We start from the raw sequence: 15,698 nt of genomic DNA on the forward strand, positions 1-15,698 counted from the left end.
ACCTCCTCCAAATTGTGTAAAATCTACCACAGAGGAAGCTGATGGGTTATAGCCTTGAAGAGACCTGGGAAGAAGGATCAAGGTGCTGCCATTACTTCCGGGCAAGATTAAAACTGAGCTCAGCAGGGTTCAGGGGAGAGATGTTAGCATCAGTGTTTTAAGCAGGAACCAAGAAACTCTGCTCTGGTGTCCAGATTGCACAACTGTGTCCTTGTGCACACCTTGTTTAACTTCACAGGGCTTCAGTTTCTTCATCTGAAAACTGAGAGCTTTGGTCTCAGTGGGTTCTAATGGATGTTCTTTTTCCAAAGAATTTTGAATTCATGACATGCGGAAAAGTCTTTGAGGCCACAGAGCAGCCATGGACAATATAAAAGAGACGAACATAGCTGTGCTCCACTAGAACTTCACAGAAACAGTTGGAGGATCAGACATGGGCCATGGACCATAAGTTACTGACCCCTAGACTAGACCTTACTCTGGTTCAGGAGATATCTGGAGGCAGAGCAACAGGCAAAAGGGGCAAGTATGTGAATGTGTGTGGATGTGAGGATGGGGAGGACAAGTGTGGTTACAGGGCGGGGCTCAGATAGACAAGGCTGTGAGGGCTCAGGTCCTCGCTGGCAGGCATTGTCCAGTCAGAACTCCTGCAGCCTGAGGCAATGAGCATTGCAATAGCCCTTTCTGGACCTCTCGATGTGCCTATTCTAACTCAAATTTAACTTCTCCAATTCTCCTTTTCATCCACCTCCCCAGGCGTGTGGCTGGTGCTCTCTTTTCCTCCAGGGAAGGTAAGCATGTCCAGCTATGCAGAAGACGACCTGTCAGTGTCAAGAGCATCTCTTGGGGCCTGCACTCTCAGTGGTGTTCATCACAGGCGTTATTGTCACCTGGCTTCTTCAATTGACACACAAAAATTCAAGATTCGGCTGGAAGGCCTGGAGGGAACAGTTGCTGCCTTCTGTGCCCGTCCCTGGGCTCTTTTTCTCATCCCAGGTAGGCTTCACAACAAGCTTGTGTTTCTACTTGTTTGATGTTTGATACATGTATCATTTGGGACTCATGTAAATACCAGCAACAGATTTTTGACTAAAACTCTCTTAAACAAAATGTTGGGTAAAATACTGGGAGAATTCAAAGAGTGAAGTTGGCCTCAGACGTGAAGCAGTATAAATGAGCAAATGATACTGGAGGTCAGTCTGTCCATCTTTCTCTCTATCTATTTATCCATTCATTATCTATTTTCTATCGATCTCTTCCCCTGCCCTGGATATATGCATGGTCTGCTTCCTCCCCATCCACGCCTTGTTTTACTGTTCTCCATTGCTCTTAACATCTTGAACTGTTTGTATTAGATTTCTAAGGCTGCCATAACAAAACCCCACAGACTGGGTAGTTTAAAAGGCAGAAATTTATTTCTCACGGTTCTGGAGGGTAAAACTCTAAAATCCAGGTGTCACAGGGTGGGTTTCTCCTGAGGCCTCTCTCTCCAGCTTGCAGATGGCCCTTCTCACTGTGTCCTCACCTGGTCTGTCCTTTCCGCTCATTTATCCATTTGTGTCCCAATTTCCTCTTCTCATAAAGGCACTAGTCCTTGTGAGGGGTGGATTAGGGCCCACTCTAATGGCCTCCTTTTAAGTTAATCACGTCTTTAGAGGACACATCTCAAAATACAGTCACATTTGAGGTAGTGGGACTTAAGGCTTTAACATGTGAATTCTGGGGGAGACAATTCAGCTCATAACGCTATTCTATCATTTGATCTTTTTCTTGAATTCTGTCTCTCCCTCAGACACTGGGAACTGAGCCGTGTGGTGCAGCGATTTCTGTGTTGTTTGTTGTCTGCTATATCCGCAGTGCTTCCAACAGTGTTTGGAATACGGAAGAAACCAGAAACCATAAATAATTCTTGAAGGAGTACATTATGCCTTTTTTCTTAACTAACCCAGTGAGTTACCTAATGCTTAGGTTGAAGGTTAAGTTATTGTTTTGGCATTAATTTTCCTTGTGACAAAAAATATACTCTTAAAAGCATTTTAAAAGGCTCAGCACCAAAATTTGGGGCTCAAAGTCACGTCATGTTTGCCACCAAACCAGCCCCCAAGGTCACTCTCAGATCTTTTCCATTGTGTCTTAAAATCTGAGCCTTTCTTTACACCTGCCAGTTCAACTTTACACACTGTAGGCCCAGCCTGGACAGCAGCTCAGTGACCAGGTTCCTGCTGCTCGCTGTCAGAGAACTCTGACACTGACTTTCTGGGTTTCCTGCCACCAGGTTTTCCTGAATTCTCCAAGGCTGTGAGGAGCAGGGAAGACCCCATTATTATGTATACATGTAAGTCCGGCCTTTACTAGGCCTACTGCTGCCTGTGGTTGCCAGACATCAAGTTCTGATGCCAGGGATGGTCTTCATCCTTGCACCTCTAGCTGGACCCAGCATGGATATCAGGACAAACCAAGCCCACCTGGCATAATGAGAAGGTAAGCTATCTCTTCTGACAATCTTTCTACAGATGCTAGCGCCATACGTGAGCATTGTCACCTTCTTTCTGCAAAGTTGTGAAGCTGAGAGTCAACCCTAAGAAAAAGTGAAGTAGGTGTGTAAGAAATGGCACCACCCCAACTTGAGTGCTCCGATCACCTCCCGGACACATACCAAGCCTTGGAGTGATTCATTTTCCCCTTCAAGGCTGTCACTGATGCTCACTTCTGTAAGACTTTATCCATGTGCACATGCTCAGAGTGGGTGGAAAAGCACAATGTGTGATTTGCATTCCTAAGCCGCCTCCACAGGATTCTGGGCATCCTTTCTGCATTCTCTGGGTGGGGAGCCTCTGCAGTGCACCTTGAAAGTGTTGGGGGAGCCTTTCACTCCTCTCATAGGCCATTCCTCTGAGGCTTGCCTACCTGGGGAGAAGGGGAGGGGCTCCTTGCTTGCATGATACCCTGGGGGACATTCTAGCTCCCTCCAGGGCTCCCAACGGAGAAAGAACTCAGTGAGTGCTTCTTGGAAAGGCCAGATTTGCCCAGAACATGGATATATAATAAACAACGAAACAAAAAGAATGTAGGCTGTTATACTGGAGGCCAGATGGGAGAGAGGAATGAGGAGGAGCACATTGGAGAGGTTCTCATGGTCTTGTCTGTCACAGACAAGGGAGATTTCACTTTCTGAGGCTGGAGGGCCCTGCCTGGAAAATGAGTCTTCCCGCCACATTGACTGCTGACATTTTCTACTAATTCTGATTCCTGACTTTTTCTCTCATATTTAGGAAGAATGAATTGTCTTCTTTCCATCCTTCCTTCCATTGTGCCTGTATGTTGATTATTCTATTGGTATATCCTTCCATTGGTAAACATCATATCTTTTAAACATATACTTAAATGAGTATTTCCCTGTGAATAGTAAGAGTTAGTCATGATCCGTGATCCCCATCTTCTGTTCTTTCTTGATCAATTCCCAAGTCTTGCTGATTATCCTGGGAATATTGATTCCCAATAGCAATTCATGTTTTTCTTTAATTTTCCTTTGTTTACTAATCTTTTCTTAACAACACCCTTAAGATAATTAGCCTTATCAAGCATTCATGGGAAATTAATAAAGATAGACTAGTAATAAGTTCTACTGAGTCTTTGTTCATTCAACTCTGCTTCTTTACTCTCATGTCAGCTCACTTCGATCTTCTATTTAATTGATTTGAGTGCATCCTTGAGCAATATTTTCCCAAATGGATTCATGCATAGAAATTTCCTGAGTCTGGAACATCCAAAAGCAGACCATTTGTCCCTATAAATGATATTATATATTACTTCAGCACAGAATTCTACATTCAAGTGATTTTCCCTCAGAAGTGTGAAAACGCAATCTAGTATCCAGTGTGGCAAGTGAGAAATCCTGTACCTGTCTGATTATTGCCCTTTGTTAGCCACTATTTTAGAAGTTTTCACCTGCATCTCTTGACGTCTGAGATGCCCTATAACGCATATGCACACATTTTACCGGTAAATATTCAGGCAGATGAGAAATAGGGAAGGTTATCATGTTCCTATCAGGCATTAGTCATGACAGATGAAAAACAAACATGGACAGCAGACAATAGAGGTGTCATGGGGCAGGAGGGGAAGGCAACTAGATCAAAAGGACATCAAAGTTCCTCTGGGCCAACAAGAGGATCTTTGGCCACCCCACCTTCACCTAGTCACAATTTCAAGATAACACCTTCTTTCCGCCAATCTTTCTCCTATAAATACAGACTGCCTCTGGGCTCCCCATTCAATTAGGCCCCTGCTCTCCCATCTGGACCCTGTCCTCCAGGTGACTCACAGCCATGAGGACCCTCGCCCTCCTCGCTGCTCTTCTCCTCTTGGTCTTCCATGCCCAGGCTCAGCCCCTGGGAGAGAAAGATGACCAGGTTCCTGCCCAGGACCAGCCTGGGGCCGACATCCAGGGGATGACCATCTCCATTGAGGGAGATGAGCATTCCACTCCAGATGCTTCAGGTGAGAGACCAACCAGTTTCCTGTTAGGATCTGCAGGCCAATTAGAGGGACTTGTCAGTGCATGGAGGCTGGGCTCAAATTAGGTGTGTGGATGAGGTGGGGTGAGGAGTAAGTAACCTTAAGTTTGAGAGGTAGACTGTTGGAGGAGCACGTACACGATAAAGTAGGATCAGAGAAAAAATTAGGAACGTGCAGGACCAACACGTAGTCAGTAAGATTTCTTGTGAACTATGGCAAAAAGGTGAATTCTCTCCACCCTAACATGGCTGGTTTTGTCTACTGTAAGAAGACACCTGGCCTCTTGGCATATCTCCTTGAGGCTGGCTCTGCCTCTTTGCCCTCCCTCCTTCCCCCTATGCCTGACCCTTCTCTTCCTTGCACAGGCTCTAAGGGAAAAGTTTTCTGTCACTGCAGTCACTCCTGCCAAAGGCCTTATAAGCCAAGTGGGTCCTGTAACCTTGGTATCAACAACAGGTTTTGCTGTTATCATGGCTGAGCTTTGTGGATTGAGACCCAAAGCAGCAAAGGATTATATTTCAAGACCTGGAAAAAGGTTTACTCTTTGTACCTTCTGCTTTTTCTTAATTCTCTCTCCAAAATAAACTTCAAGCATTGAACGCAGTGTGTTTGTCAATTTCTTCTCTTTTTTCCTTTTTTGGCTTTTCATATAGCTTGTTTATAGCTGTGATAGACTTGTATAGAGAGATCTGTCCAGAATGGTATCGTCAAGTTAACTGGGCTTTGTCTCCCAGTGATGCAAAATTTGAGAATTATATGGCAACAACAAAAGCAGACAGAATAAAAATGATCATTAATCACAACAGTGTTAATCTAGAAAATTCTATCTATTCATAATGACCCTCAAATGAGAAATCTGATTGTAAAGCGTAAGAGAAGGTGGTGTTGACTCAAAGGAAAAGTGGATCCAATGGGCTTGTTTACTTGTTCCTTAAACTTGAGAGGTGGGAGGGCATTGATATACAGGATATTTTCTTATTCTAAGAATATATGTTAAGTACAGATATATGTTTTTTTCTAACTGTGTCAACAAGACAGAGTAAACTAAAGCTTCAGTGAGCCACAAACAAGAAAAGAGTAAGAAGTGTGCCCAAAACATAAAATATTGATCAGCAGCAGTATCCTCAGTTAATGCCCAGAAATAAGGGGAGTCCAGAAACTGGTCAGTAGAGGTGGTCATGCCCAATGACCAGTGAAATAACTGGTCCCCCTTGGAATATCAAAAGGTAAATTAGGCCAATATCCGATGAAGGAGTTGGTCTCAACTCTCTGTCTCTTCAAAGACATTGAATTTACTAATTATAATAAAGCCCTACAAATTTTAATGAAATTCTAGCAAGACATAGTGTGTTTGCAGTAATGCTAGAGAACCAAGTCAATACATCATCATGGTGAGACGATGGCTCCTACACTTACTGTCCTGCAAAGACTTAAAGAACACCTTATGTGTCAGAAAGGCAAGTCCCTAAACTCAAAATTTCTATAAAAGGCAGGGATTTAAGAGCATCATGATGCCACAAAAGAAATTATTTTTATTACAAAAATAGTCTCATCCTGATAATAACCAGTAGCTCAGGTTTGAATCAACATGGAGACACACCAAGTGCCTTTTCCTAATGGAGAGTCAGCTGTTCGACACAAAGATCTGCAACCTCATTGAGCCTCCTCCTGGGTCTGGGAATATCACAAAAACCCTGGGAGGGGGCAATGTCAGAACAAAAGAGAAACAGAGGTAAATCCGTGAGATCAACACTTGTCTAACAGTTTTGGTGAAATCAATGAACAAGATTGTGATCCATGTTCTTGAGTATGTTTCTCTGTTTTTGAAGGATGGAAGTATCAAAAAGAAGTAGACATGCTAAAGGCATTAGTTCACTGTAGAATGGTTAAGATCACTTAAATTATCACATTGGTATCAATATTTCATACTCAAGAACTGGTTTTCCAAAGCACTCATCGAGCATTAAACTTAGTGCAAATAGTGGCGAGATTTCTCTCTGCACAAAAGCCCTTCCAATATCGAAGAACCCATCAATGCAGTGCAGATTGGCCCTGCTTCCTCTCCCCTGAGCTCTCTGGTCAGAGCTCTTCTCCCACCAGGAGATGATAGGGGCTGGGTTCTCTCCTTGTTTCTCCAGAACATGGAGTTTTCTGATGTTGCTAACACAGCCTAAGGCTAGATCCAAAAGTCAAAAGTGAGTGTGATAGAAGACGGTGAGTGCTCTCATGCACCTACTCAGCGAGCAAGGCTCTCTGGCTGCAGGGACCAGAATGGGAGTGGAGATAGTCCAGGGTCCGGACATAAGTATATCTCTGGGGAGGTGAGGCCTCTCAGCTAAGTTTGTGTTCTGCGATCAGGTGGCAGAGCAGATTGAAATGGGCAGGATTTTCTGAGTCCGACCTGGTTGCCTAAAAATTCTTTCGATGTTCCTTTATTTATCTGCCTGACCCATAGCTCAAATCCACTATCTCTTTGGTCTCTACACTTACCTTTTTTTTCTTTTGTGTCTGGTTTCTTTTATTTAACATCACGTTTCTGAGAGTCTCCGTGTTGCTGCATATAACTTTAGTGCTTCCATTTTAAGAGCCATTGTAAGTTCAGAGCAAAATTGAGGAGAAGGAACAGAGTTCCCCACATACTCCCTAGCCCCAAAATTCATAGCCTCTCCCGATAACAACACGCCCCACCAGAGTGGTACCTTTGTTACAATCGATGAACCTACCTTGACTCATCATAATCACCAAAAGTCTAATGTTTACATTAGGGTTCATTCTCGGTGTTGGACACCGCATAAGTTTGGATAAATATATAACCACATGTATGCGTCATTATAGTATCATACAGAGTAGTTTCACTGCCCTAATAATTCTCTGTGCTCTGCCTGTTCATCTGTCCCTTCCTCTCCCCATTTCCCAGCAACCTCTGATCTTTTTACTCTCTCCATAGTTTTGCCTTTTCCAGAAGGTCAATAGCTGGAAGCTAATAGTATATAGACTTTTCAGATTGGCTTCTTTCACTTAGCGACATGCATTCACGGTTCCTCTATGTCTGTTCACTGTTTGCTAGCTCATTTCTTTTTAGTACTAAATGATATTCCATTGTCTGTATGTACCACAGTTTATTTATTCACCTATGAAGGTCATCTTGCTTGCTTCCAAGTTAGGCAATTATTAATAAAGTTGCTATACACATCTCTGCGCAAGTTTTTGTGTACATAAGTTTTCAACTCCTTTAGCTAAATATCAAAGAGCATGATTGCTGGATTGTATGGCAGGAGTATCTTTAGTTATGTAAGAGACTATCACACTGTCTTCCAAAGTGGCTGAACCATTCTGTATCCCCACCAGCAATGAATGAGAGTTCCTGGTGCTCCACATTCTTGCCTGCATTTGGTGTTGTGAATGTTCTGGATTTTTGCCATTCTAAGGCTTGACTGCACTTACTTTTAAAGTGTCATATTATCATATGAATTTTGGATAATCTGTCCAGCTCCTCATATGCCTTTATACAATCATCAGCTACAATGAAGGGGTCTGTGAAGGGCTCTGCTGCTTCCCTCAGAGGGGCCGCAATATAAACACATCTAGGATTCTAGACAGACCCCTTCAGTGATCAGTATACCTTAAAGCTAAGATTCGCATCTCTCTTAGAGTACTGGTCAGGGGACCTAAAGAAACTCCACGGAGCAGGATGCTGAGGTTTTGGGGGGAGAGTACATGATTCTCGATTGCCCTGGATAAAACTCACAATAAGAAACAAAATGAATGTTTCCTTAGGCCCCAAGCTATTAAATTAAACACCAAGTCTTCAGCCAACAGGGCATCAGGCTATGCCGCCAAGACGGGCAAGAGATGTATTTTCCCCTTCAGACGATGGGGAGATTTCACAATAGTTAATAGAAATTCTTGGTTAGCAGGAACCACTGTCTCCATCCGCATAGTCTGGGAGTGCTCCCCTTGAGGAGGACCCAATCACACACCTTTCTCTATAGCCTTCGGTTACATCGGTCTCACTGGAACTCTTTAATTAACATGGGGGTGATCATGTCCCCAGAGATGTGTTAAGTAGACCAAAAATCATATGATACTTACACAATGGCAATTTCTATATTGTCATGTGGAAATGCAAAATAAAAAGACAGTGGTGTAAGGTGTTATCAGAAAACAAAAGGAATGGACTGATTTCATAAACAATTCATCGTGCAAACCCTCAAACAAACACTGGTACTTTCAATCACCTCAGTTTCTCTAAAGTTGCTGAAATTCACTTAACACCTCACACCATCTGGAAAACACACTTTCAGCCTCCAGTTTCCCGTCTGAGTCAATCTTCCTTTTCCATAAAATATGGCCTGCGTTTGCAATTGCTTTTTTTCTTCAGCGTGCCTCCTGCCTTTGGGTCATTGCACATCCAAAGTGCTCTTGTCATTTCGCACTGCTCCATCTCCTCCTGTCCAATTCTGCATAATTTCTTTAAAAACTTGGTGGGCATCCTCTGTATAAGTTATAATCCACCCTGTTAGACAAAAGTGAGCCCACACTTCTGTCAGAGACTGGCCCTTCTCTCCTGAGCTCAACGTTCAGGCGCTGGGAAGCCACTAAGATTCATGGAAGTCTTATTTCTAGATGAAAAGCACCTTCTCTACCCACCATTTAATGTTTTCAAGGTTGCCACAAACATTCTTACAGCCATGGCCTTGAGATCTACCCTGAAATCACATTTTAATGGAAATAACTTTGATTTGATCTTTGCCCTGTGAACACTTCTTATTTTGAGGAATTTTATCTCAAAAGACTCAGGATAACAAACAGTTTTATTTTTAAGCTTTTACTAACATGTCCACAAACATCTCTCTGCTTCCACAACCAGGTCCCTTGATGGGGTGTCAGCACACTGCTCAGTCCCTAAAGTGATGCCACAGCATTGAGGCTGTTGGTACAGCAGCATCCCACTTCCAGGCACCAAGCTAACTACCCAGGAAATGATCAGGCTAAAACAGCAGCCATTCCATTGCTTGTCACAAAGTTGTAGGACGGGAATTGGACAGGGCTGGACTGGGAGATTCTTCTGAATGACTACTATAGTCATTTGCAGCTGGGCTGGAGGGACAAAGATGATGTCATTTGCATGCATGGCCCCAAGGCGGGCTGTTTGACCACAAAGCTTCTCTGGGCCCCTCTCCTTCATTAGTTTTGGGAGCTCTCATGTGGTTTCTAAAGGTATGTAGAATTCTGCCATGGCAACTCAGAAGACAGCAGAAGTTTCTGCTCCTCTTAATGGTCTTGGAGGACAGCGGTGGGAAGGCTAAGAAAACCTGGTCTGAGGGGGTGTTTGGGATTGATTGTGCTGCATGAAAAAGGAGGCATTTCACCATCCTGTGCTGAATGCAGACATGAATAGAAAAGCTGGTCTTGTACAGACAAGAAGAGAAAACACATTTAGTGAGAACAGAAATGAATGTATATTCATTTAATTGATTGGAGAAGGGAGTGAGAGATAAGGGAAAGGTAATATGGAAGAAAAATGATAAGGAAAGGAATTGTGAAGAAAGAAGACAGGGTAATTTTGCAAAATGTCACTCCTCATATTTGTTTATAAGTTCTGATGACCTGTAGGAGACATAGACTCTTCCAGATCCTATGAAAGGGAACATAGTTTTTGTCCCATGGCTATCAGTCTCATACTTTGGTTTAACCCAAAAAAGACAAATGATTTTCCTATTGAACCTTGGACAAGCATCGGAGTCACTAGTAGCTGAGTAAAAACAGAATTCTTCTAGCATAAGATGAGTTACAGGAGATGTCCCTACTGAGTCTTCTTCTCCATGAGCGCTGCCTTTGGCGTCTACTACCTGAGCCAGGTCATCAACACTTCATTGTCACAGCAATCAAGGAGAATGTCCATCCAATACTCTATGATGTCTTGAAAATCCACATCATTGATATGCCATAAAAATCTCCCAAAACATCGTATTGATCACAGAAAACTCATGTTGAAAGAAATGCTTTTGGCTCCTCTTGCTCAATCTTCTGTATTCCCATTTTAAGGTACTGGTAGTGTAGCTCTGAACTCCTTTCAGAGCATGGAAGAATGGAGGAAGGAGTATAAACTTGGCTGGGTACAGAAGCCCTGGGTTCACATGACAGCTCAATTTCTACTTACGCTGTCCCATCCTTGGCCCTTATCCTCAAATATGAAGGCTTATCTACAAGGTCTCCAAGAAACGTCCCAGCCTTATAGCCAGACAAACTCACTGCATTTCTCCATCCTCACAGGCTCTTCTCCCAGTCATCACTATCTCCACATGCTGCATTATTCAATGTTTTTGGTACTTTCCTTTTTTACTCCCTTCTCCAGACTCGGAAACTGCTCTCTCACCTCTCTCCTTGTCCAAACCCTGTTCTTTCTTCCAGGAAGACTTGAAGTGTTTACTGTACCATGGTGTCATTTTGCCTAAGTAATACACTAAGTCCAAACACTTTTTATATCGTGTCCTTTTCTCAATACACAGCTCACCAACACCACAAACTGCCTGAGGTCTTTGTAAACAGATGACCTGGGCTTCCAAACCAACTCTAATAAGTGCCTCGCTTTTACCCTTGGGTACAGCATTGAAATCCGATGGGTCTCAATACCTTCTCAAGTAAAATGAGAATACGACTGTATTCTTTCAATGTATTCTGGGATAAAGATAGCTGGTGTGACTTCACAGAGTGCTATTCATTGAGTAACTACCATATGCCCAGTAGTGTTCTCTGAACATAAAAGCATTTACTGAACTAACATTAACTAATTGTTATTGATTGCTAAGTACTCTTCATCTACTCTGATAATTAATTCTCACAATAACCCTATTAAGTAGATGTTATATTTAACTGTATTTTTTTTTTTTTTTTTGCAGAGGGGAAAATGAAACAGAGAAGTTAAGTATCCTACTCAATGCCACAACAGATTAAGAAACAATGTGATGCCAAATCTCATAAACTTACTTTCTATACACTTTATCTTTCTGAATTCTAGAGTGCTAACTAATCTAAGTTTTGTGGGGTTATTTGTCTTCTGAGTCCAGAACCTGAAGGCTGCTGGTCATCAGACACTTGCTGGCTGTTGATCTTGATCAGCTTTCATAGCCTTTCCTTAGCATATGCTTGGGTAAATCCTCTCCTTTGGGATTTGATGTGTAGTGTCTGGGAGCTGATTTCTTTTTATACCCTTCAAGTTGCAAAAGAAAAGCTATTGCCAGAAATCAGCAGCCAGAATTCACATATGCAATCATTGTTTAGTAAAAAGATTTCGTTGTTCTCACGATGTGGTGTTGGGAATGCTGTTGACATGTCCGTAGATTGGGCTGTCTGAAAGTACAAAGACCAGCAGATTCAACCCATCAAACTCTCCAGGATGCATGGTATTGGGAAGAGATACAAGTTCTCATCCTCAAGTGATCCTTTTAAGGTTCACCACTCCTGTGGGGTAGCAGGATGCTGAGTCTCTCAGAGGAGGAAGGACCAAATAGCCCCATGGGTGCACAAGTCCTGTGGGAGCAAGATCAGAGACAAGAAGGCATTGGAAACGGATGCTGTGTTTACAATGCAATGCTTGTCTCTAAGCTTATCCTTTGGGGAAGGTTGTAGCACAGCTGGACAGAAGAGAAGGAGGAATAAACAGAGCTCCCCTGTTTTCTAATGTCACTTTGATGTTCCTCTGATCTCCCAGCTCCACCCATGGCTATAGGTCCTATCTACCCGCTGGATGTCTGTGTGTCCCATCCCTACATTAAAATGATAAGGATCCTGATAACCCCCTGAGAAGAGCAGTGGGTTGTGTGTACACTCTAACTCATAGCACCAGATACTAGGCGCTATTTTCACGCTGCGAAAGCACTAACATGCAGAAGATTGAGCTTTGCAAATTTAAGCGGGAAAGACACAAAACTCAGAAATCATGAAAGAATTTTTTAAATGACATAACAATCCAATGTTTCTGCATCACACAAAGAAGAAAAATCCAAAATGACAAACACTGGAAAAGATTTCCAAGACTTATGACAGAGAGCTATTCTTAATTTTATGAAGAGCTCCTACAAATCAATAGAAATAAATAGGCCAAAACTTCCATTTCTCAAAACAAGCAAAAGAGAAAAGACACATCAGAAAAAAATAAACACAAATACTTCTCAGACATGAAAAGATATTGACCCTGATTCCTGAGAGAAATTCAAACCAAGAGGACACTGGGATCCCAACTCCTACCTAGCAGATTGGGAAAGACCAAAAGCCTCACAGTCCACAGATCAGCCTGCTTTCAGCCACAAACACCAGGAACTCAAAAAACAGTGGCTTTGTAAAGAAAAGAGTATTTTTTCCCCAAGTCACAACAATCTGAAGGTGTGCAGTCCAGGAGGGGTGAGGTGGCTCTATTATGGCCTCAAATCTGGCATCTCATGTGCACCTGCTCCGACATCCACATAGAGTAGCAGTGCTCTTTGTGAACAAAGCACAGCTGCTACAGGTGCAAGCACTCCTGCCATCCAAGCAGAGAGAGGGAGGACATACAGAACAATCCCATAACAACAGAGGGGAAGCCATGAGAACACTTTATTTTATTATTTAAAATTATGCCCTTCCTAGGGATGACATCTTATTGGTCAGAACCCTGTTTAGCGGCCACACTGCGCTGTAAGAGAGTCTGGGACATCGCTTATCGTTAGCAAGCACATTGCGGTCCAGATCCTAGCCAGGAAGAAATGACAATGGAAATTGGCTCACCCCAGGGCTTCTACAACACTCTCCATTGTGGGTGGGGAGCATCCGGGCTGGTGTATTTGTGTGAGGGCTGTTGGGGCAGCCTCCATGGAGGACAATGGAGTAACACCGGTAAATGTATAAGACGTGTGCTTCAACCCAGCAATTCTACACCTAGAAATTTGTCTAAAAGATGTCGTCATTTATGAGCAAGATGATGTATATAGAAGGATACTCAGTGCAGTCCTGCTCATAACGGAAAAAGTTTAGAAATAATGAAATTTTAGCAATTTAACAGTGCTTCATCAATAAGAAAATCATTGAATGATGGTATATAAAAACAGTGGGATAGTATAAAGCTATTAAAGATAATGGTAGATAGGGCCAGCCAAGTGGCATAGTGGTTAAGTTTGCATGCTCTGCTTTGCTGGCTCGGGGTTCATCAATTCAGATTCTGGGCACAGACCTGCATGCTGCTCATCAAGCCACGATGTGGTGGCATCCCACATAAAAAATAGGGGAAGATTGGCAGGTGTTAGTTCAGTGACAATTTTCCTCAAGCAAAAGGAGGAGGATTGGCAAAGGATGTTAGCTCAGGGCCAATCTTCCTCACCAAAAAATAAATAAATAAATAATAGTAAAGTTCTCTATTTACTGATGTAAAAGTGTTCAAGCTGAAGCGTTAGGTTAGTAAAGTGAATTACAGAAAAATTTGTTAACAGTGGGGGTTTCCTGGGGAAGACTGAGGGCTGGGTTACGGAGAGGAGAGACTGCTATTTCTCTCTCATTACTCCTCTACCTTTAAAGTTTGTTTCTTGTGCACGAATTAAATTATTTTAAATTTTAAAAAAGATCAATGATTTCAGCAAGGGTTTACAGGAGTATCATAGCTTTTGCTATTTCTCAAGGTGGAGAGATGTAACTTGTGTACATTTTATGTGATGTGCTTAGATCACACTGGCTTCTTGAAATTAATCTGTCCTTTGGCTTTAGCCTGACCAACACTTGACCTGGAATCCCACTGAGCTCATTTTCCCTGAGCCAGCTCGTCATTGTCCTCTCCACACGCAGGAGCATCCTCACCCCAGAACCTCAAAAGCCTCCTTCTTAGGGTAGTGATATCCCTGACTCCTGTAATCCATTAACCCTGTAGTACATTGGGGCCCAGGTCTGGCCCCAGGGTCTACACCTCCAGAGAGAAGAAGGGCCCATCTTCAGAAAAGAAGAGGCATTTCTCCTCTGAACTACTTGAATGGAAGCACTATTTCTTGTCCTTTTTGAAGAATAAAAGGCCAATATTCAAGCAGATGGGAAACAGGAAACAGACCAGTCTCCTTATCATCATTATTACCTGGAAATCAGTGCAAACACCAAACACACAGTCTCATGCTTGATGAAAGCTCCTGGAACAAAGGAGCATCAAAGAGACTTGAGGGCACGGGGACCTGGGCCCCATCCCCAGGCAAATGCCCCCCTTCTCTCACTGCACTATTTATCTCTGAGCCTCCTCCTCTCAGACCTATAAATACAGGTGACTCTGGGCTCTCCACACACACAGGCTCCTGCTCTTCCATCCAAACCCTGACCTCCAGGTGACTCACAGCCATGAGGACCCTCGCCCTCCTCGCTGCCCTTCTCCTCTTGACCCTCCAGGTGTGGGCTCAGAGCCTTGAAGAGACAGCTGACCAGGTTCCTGCCCAGGACCAGCCTGGGGCTGAGGCCCAGGAGATGACCATCTCCTTTGTAGGGGATGAACGCTCCACTCGAGATGCTTCAAGTGAGACACCAGGCAGCTTACTGTCATGATCGGCAGTCTCAGTGAGCAACAAACTAGCCAGGACATCACTAGAAAATGAGGACATTGAATTCTGAGGCTTTTCAAGGGCCCTTTGAGCACAAAAGGGTTTGAGTCCACCACTCGGGCATGTGCAACACAGCAGCTTCATCAGCATAGAGTAAACAGGCCATTACAAGGGCCTCAGTACATGGGAGTTTGGCTCAAATTGGTGTGTGGATGAGGGGGGTTGAGGAATAGGTCACCCTGAGTTGAGAGGTAGATCACTGGGGAGGGCAGGAAATAAACAGGTACATGATAGACGTGAATCAGAAAAAAAAATATGATCCTGCATGACCAAAACAGAGCCAGTAAGATTTCTTGTGAGTTATAACCAAAAGGTGAATTCTCTCCACCCTAACACGACTGATACTGTCTATTGTAAGTACACACATCGCCTCTTAGCATATCTCCATGAGGCTGGCTCTACATTCCCTCCCTCCCTCCATCCCCCCAGCCTGACCCTCCTGTTCTTTCTGCAGGCGTTCAGGGAACAGCCTCTTGCAGCTGCAGATGAAGGTGGATCTGCCGTTGGGGTGAGCGCCACACTGGGACCTGCATAGACAAAAACGGCTCTGCATACAGGCTCTGCTGTCGTCGCTGA

The 15,698-nt window shown here is 43.4% G+C and overlaps 1 protein-coding gene and 1 pseudogene across 1 annotated transcript; both read left to right on the plus strand.

Moving 5' to 3' along the window:
- Window positions 1–4,328: 4,328 nt before the first annotated feature.
- On the plus strand, window positions 4,329–4,996 carry LOC124231768 (alpha-defensin 1-like). Its single transcript, XM_046648715.1, has 2 exons — window positions 4,329–4,500; window positions 4,884–4,996. The coding sequence occupies exons 1-2, from the start codon at window positions 4,329–4,331 to the stop codon at window positions 4,994–4,996; spliced, it is 285 nt and encodes a 94-aa protein (XP_046504671.1).
- A 9,869-nt stretch (window positions 4,997–14,865) lies between these two features.
- On the plus strand, window positions 14,866–15,698 carry LOC124231755 (alpha-defensin 1-like; annotated as a pseudogene).

Source organism: Equus quagga, chromosome 22 (genome assembly GCF_021613505.1).
Source record: "Equus quagga isolate Etosha38 chromosome 22, UCLA_HA_Equagga_1.0, whole genome shotgun sequence".
Lineage (NCBI taxonomy): Eukaryota > Metazoa > Chordata > Mammalia > Perissodactyla > Equidae > Equus > Equus quagga.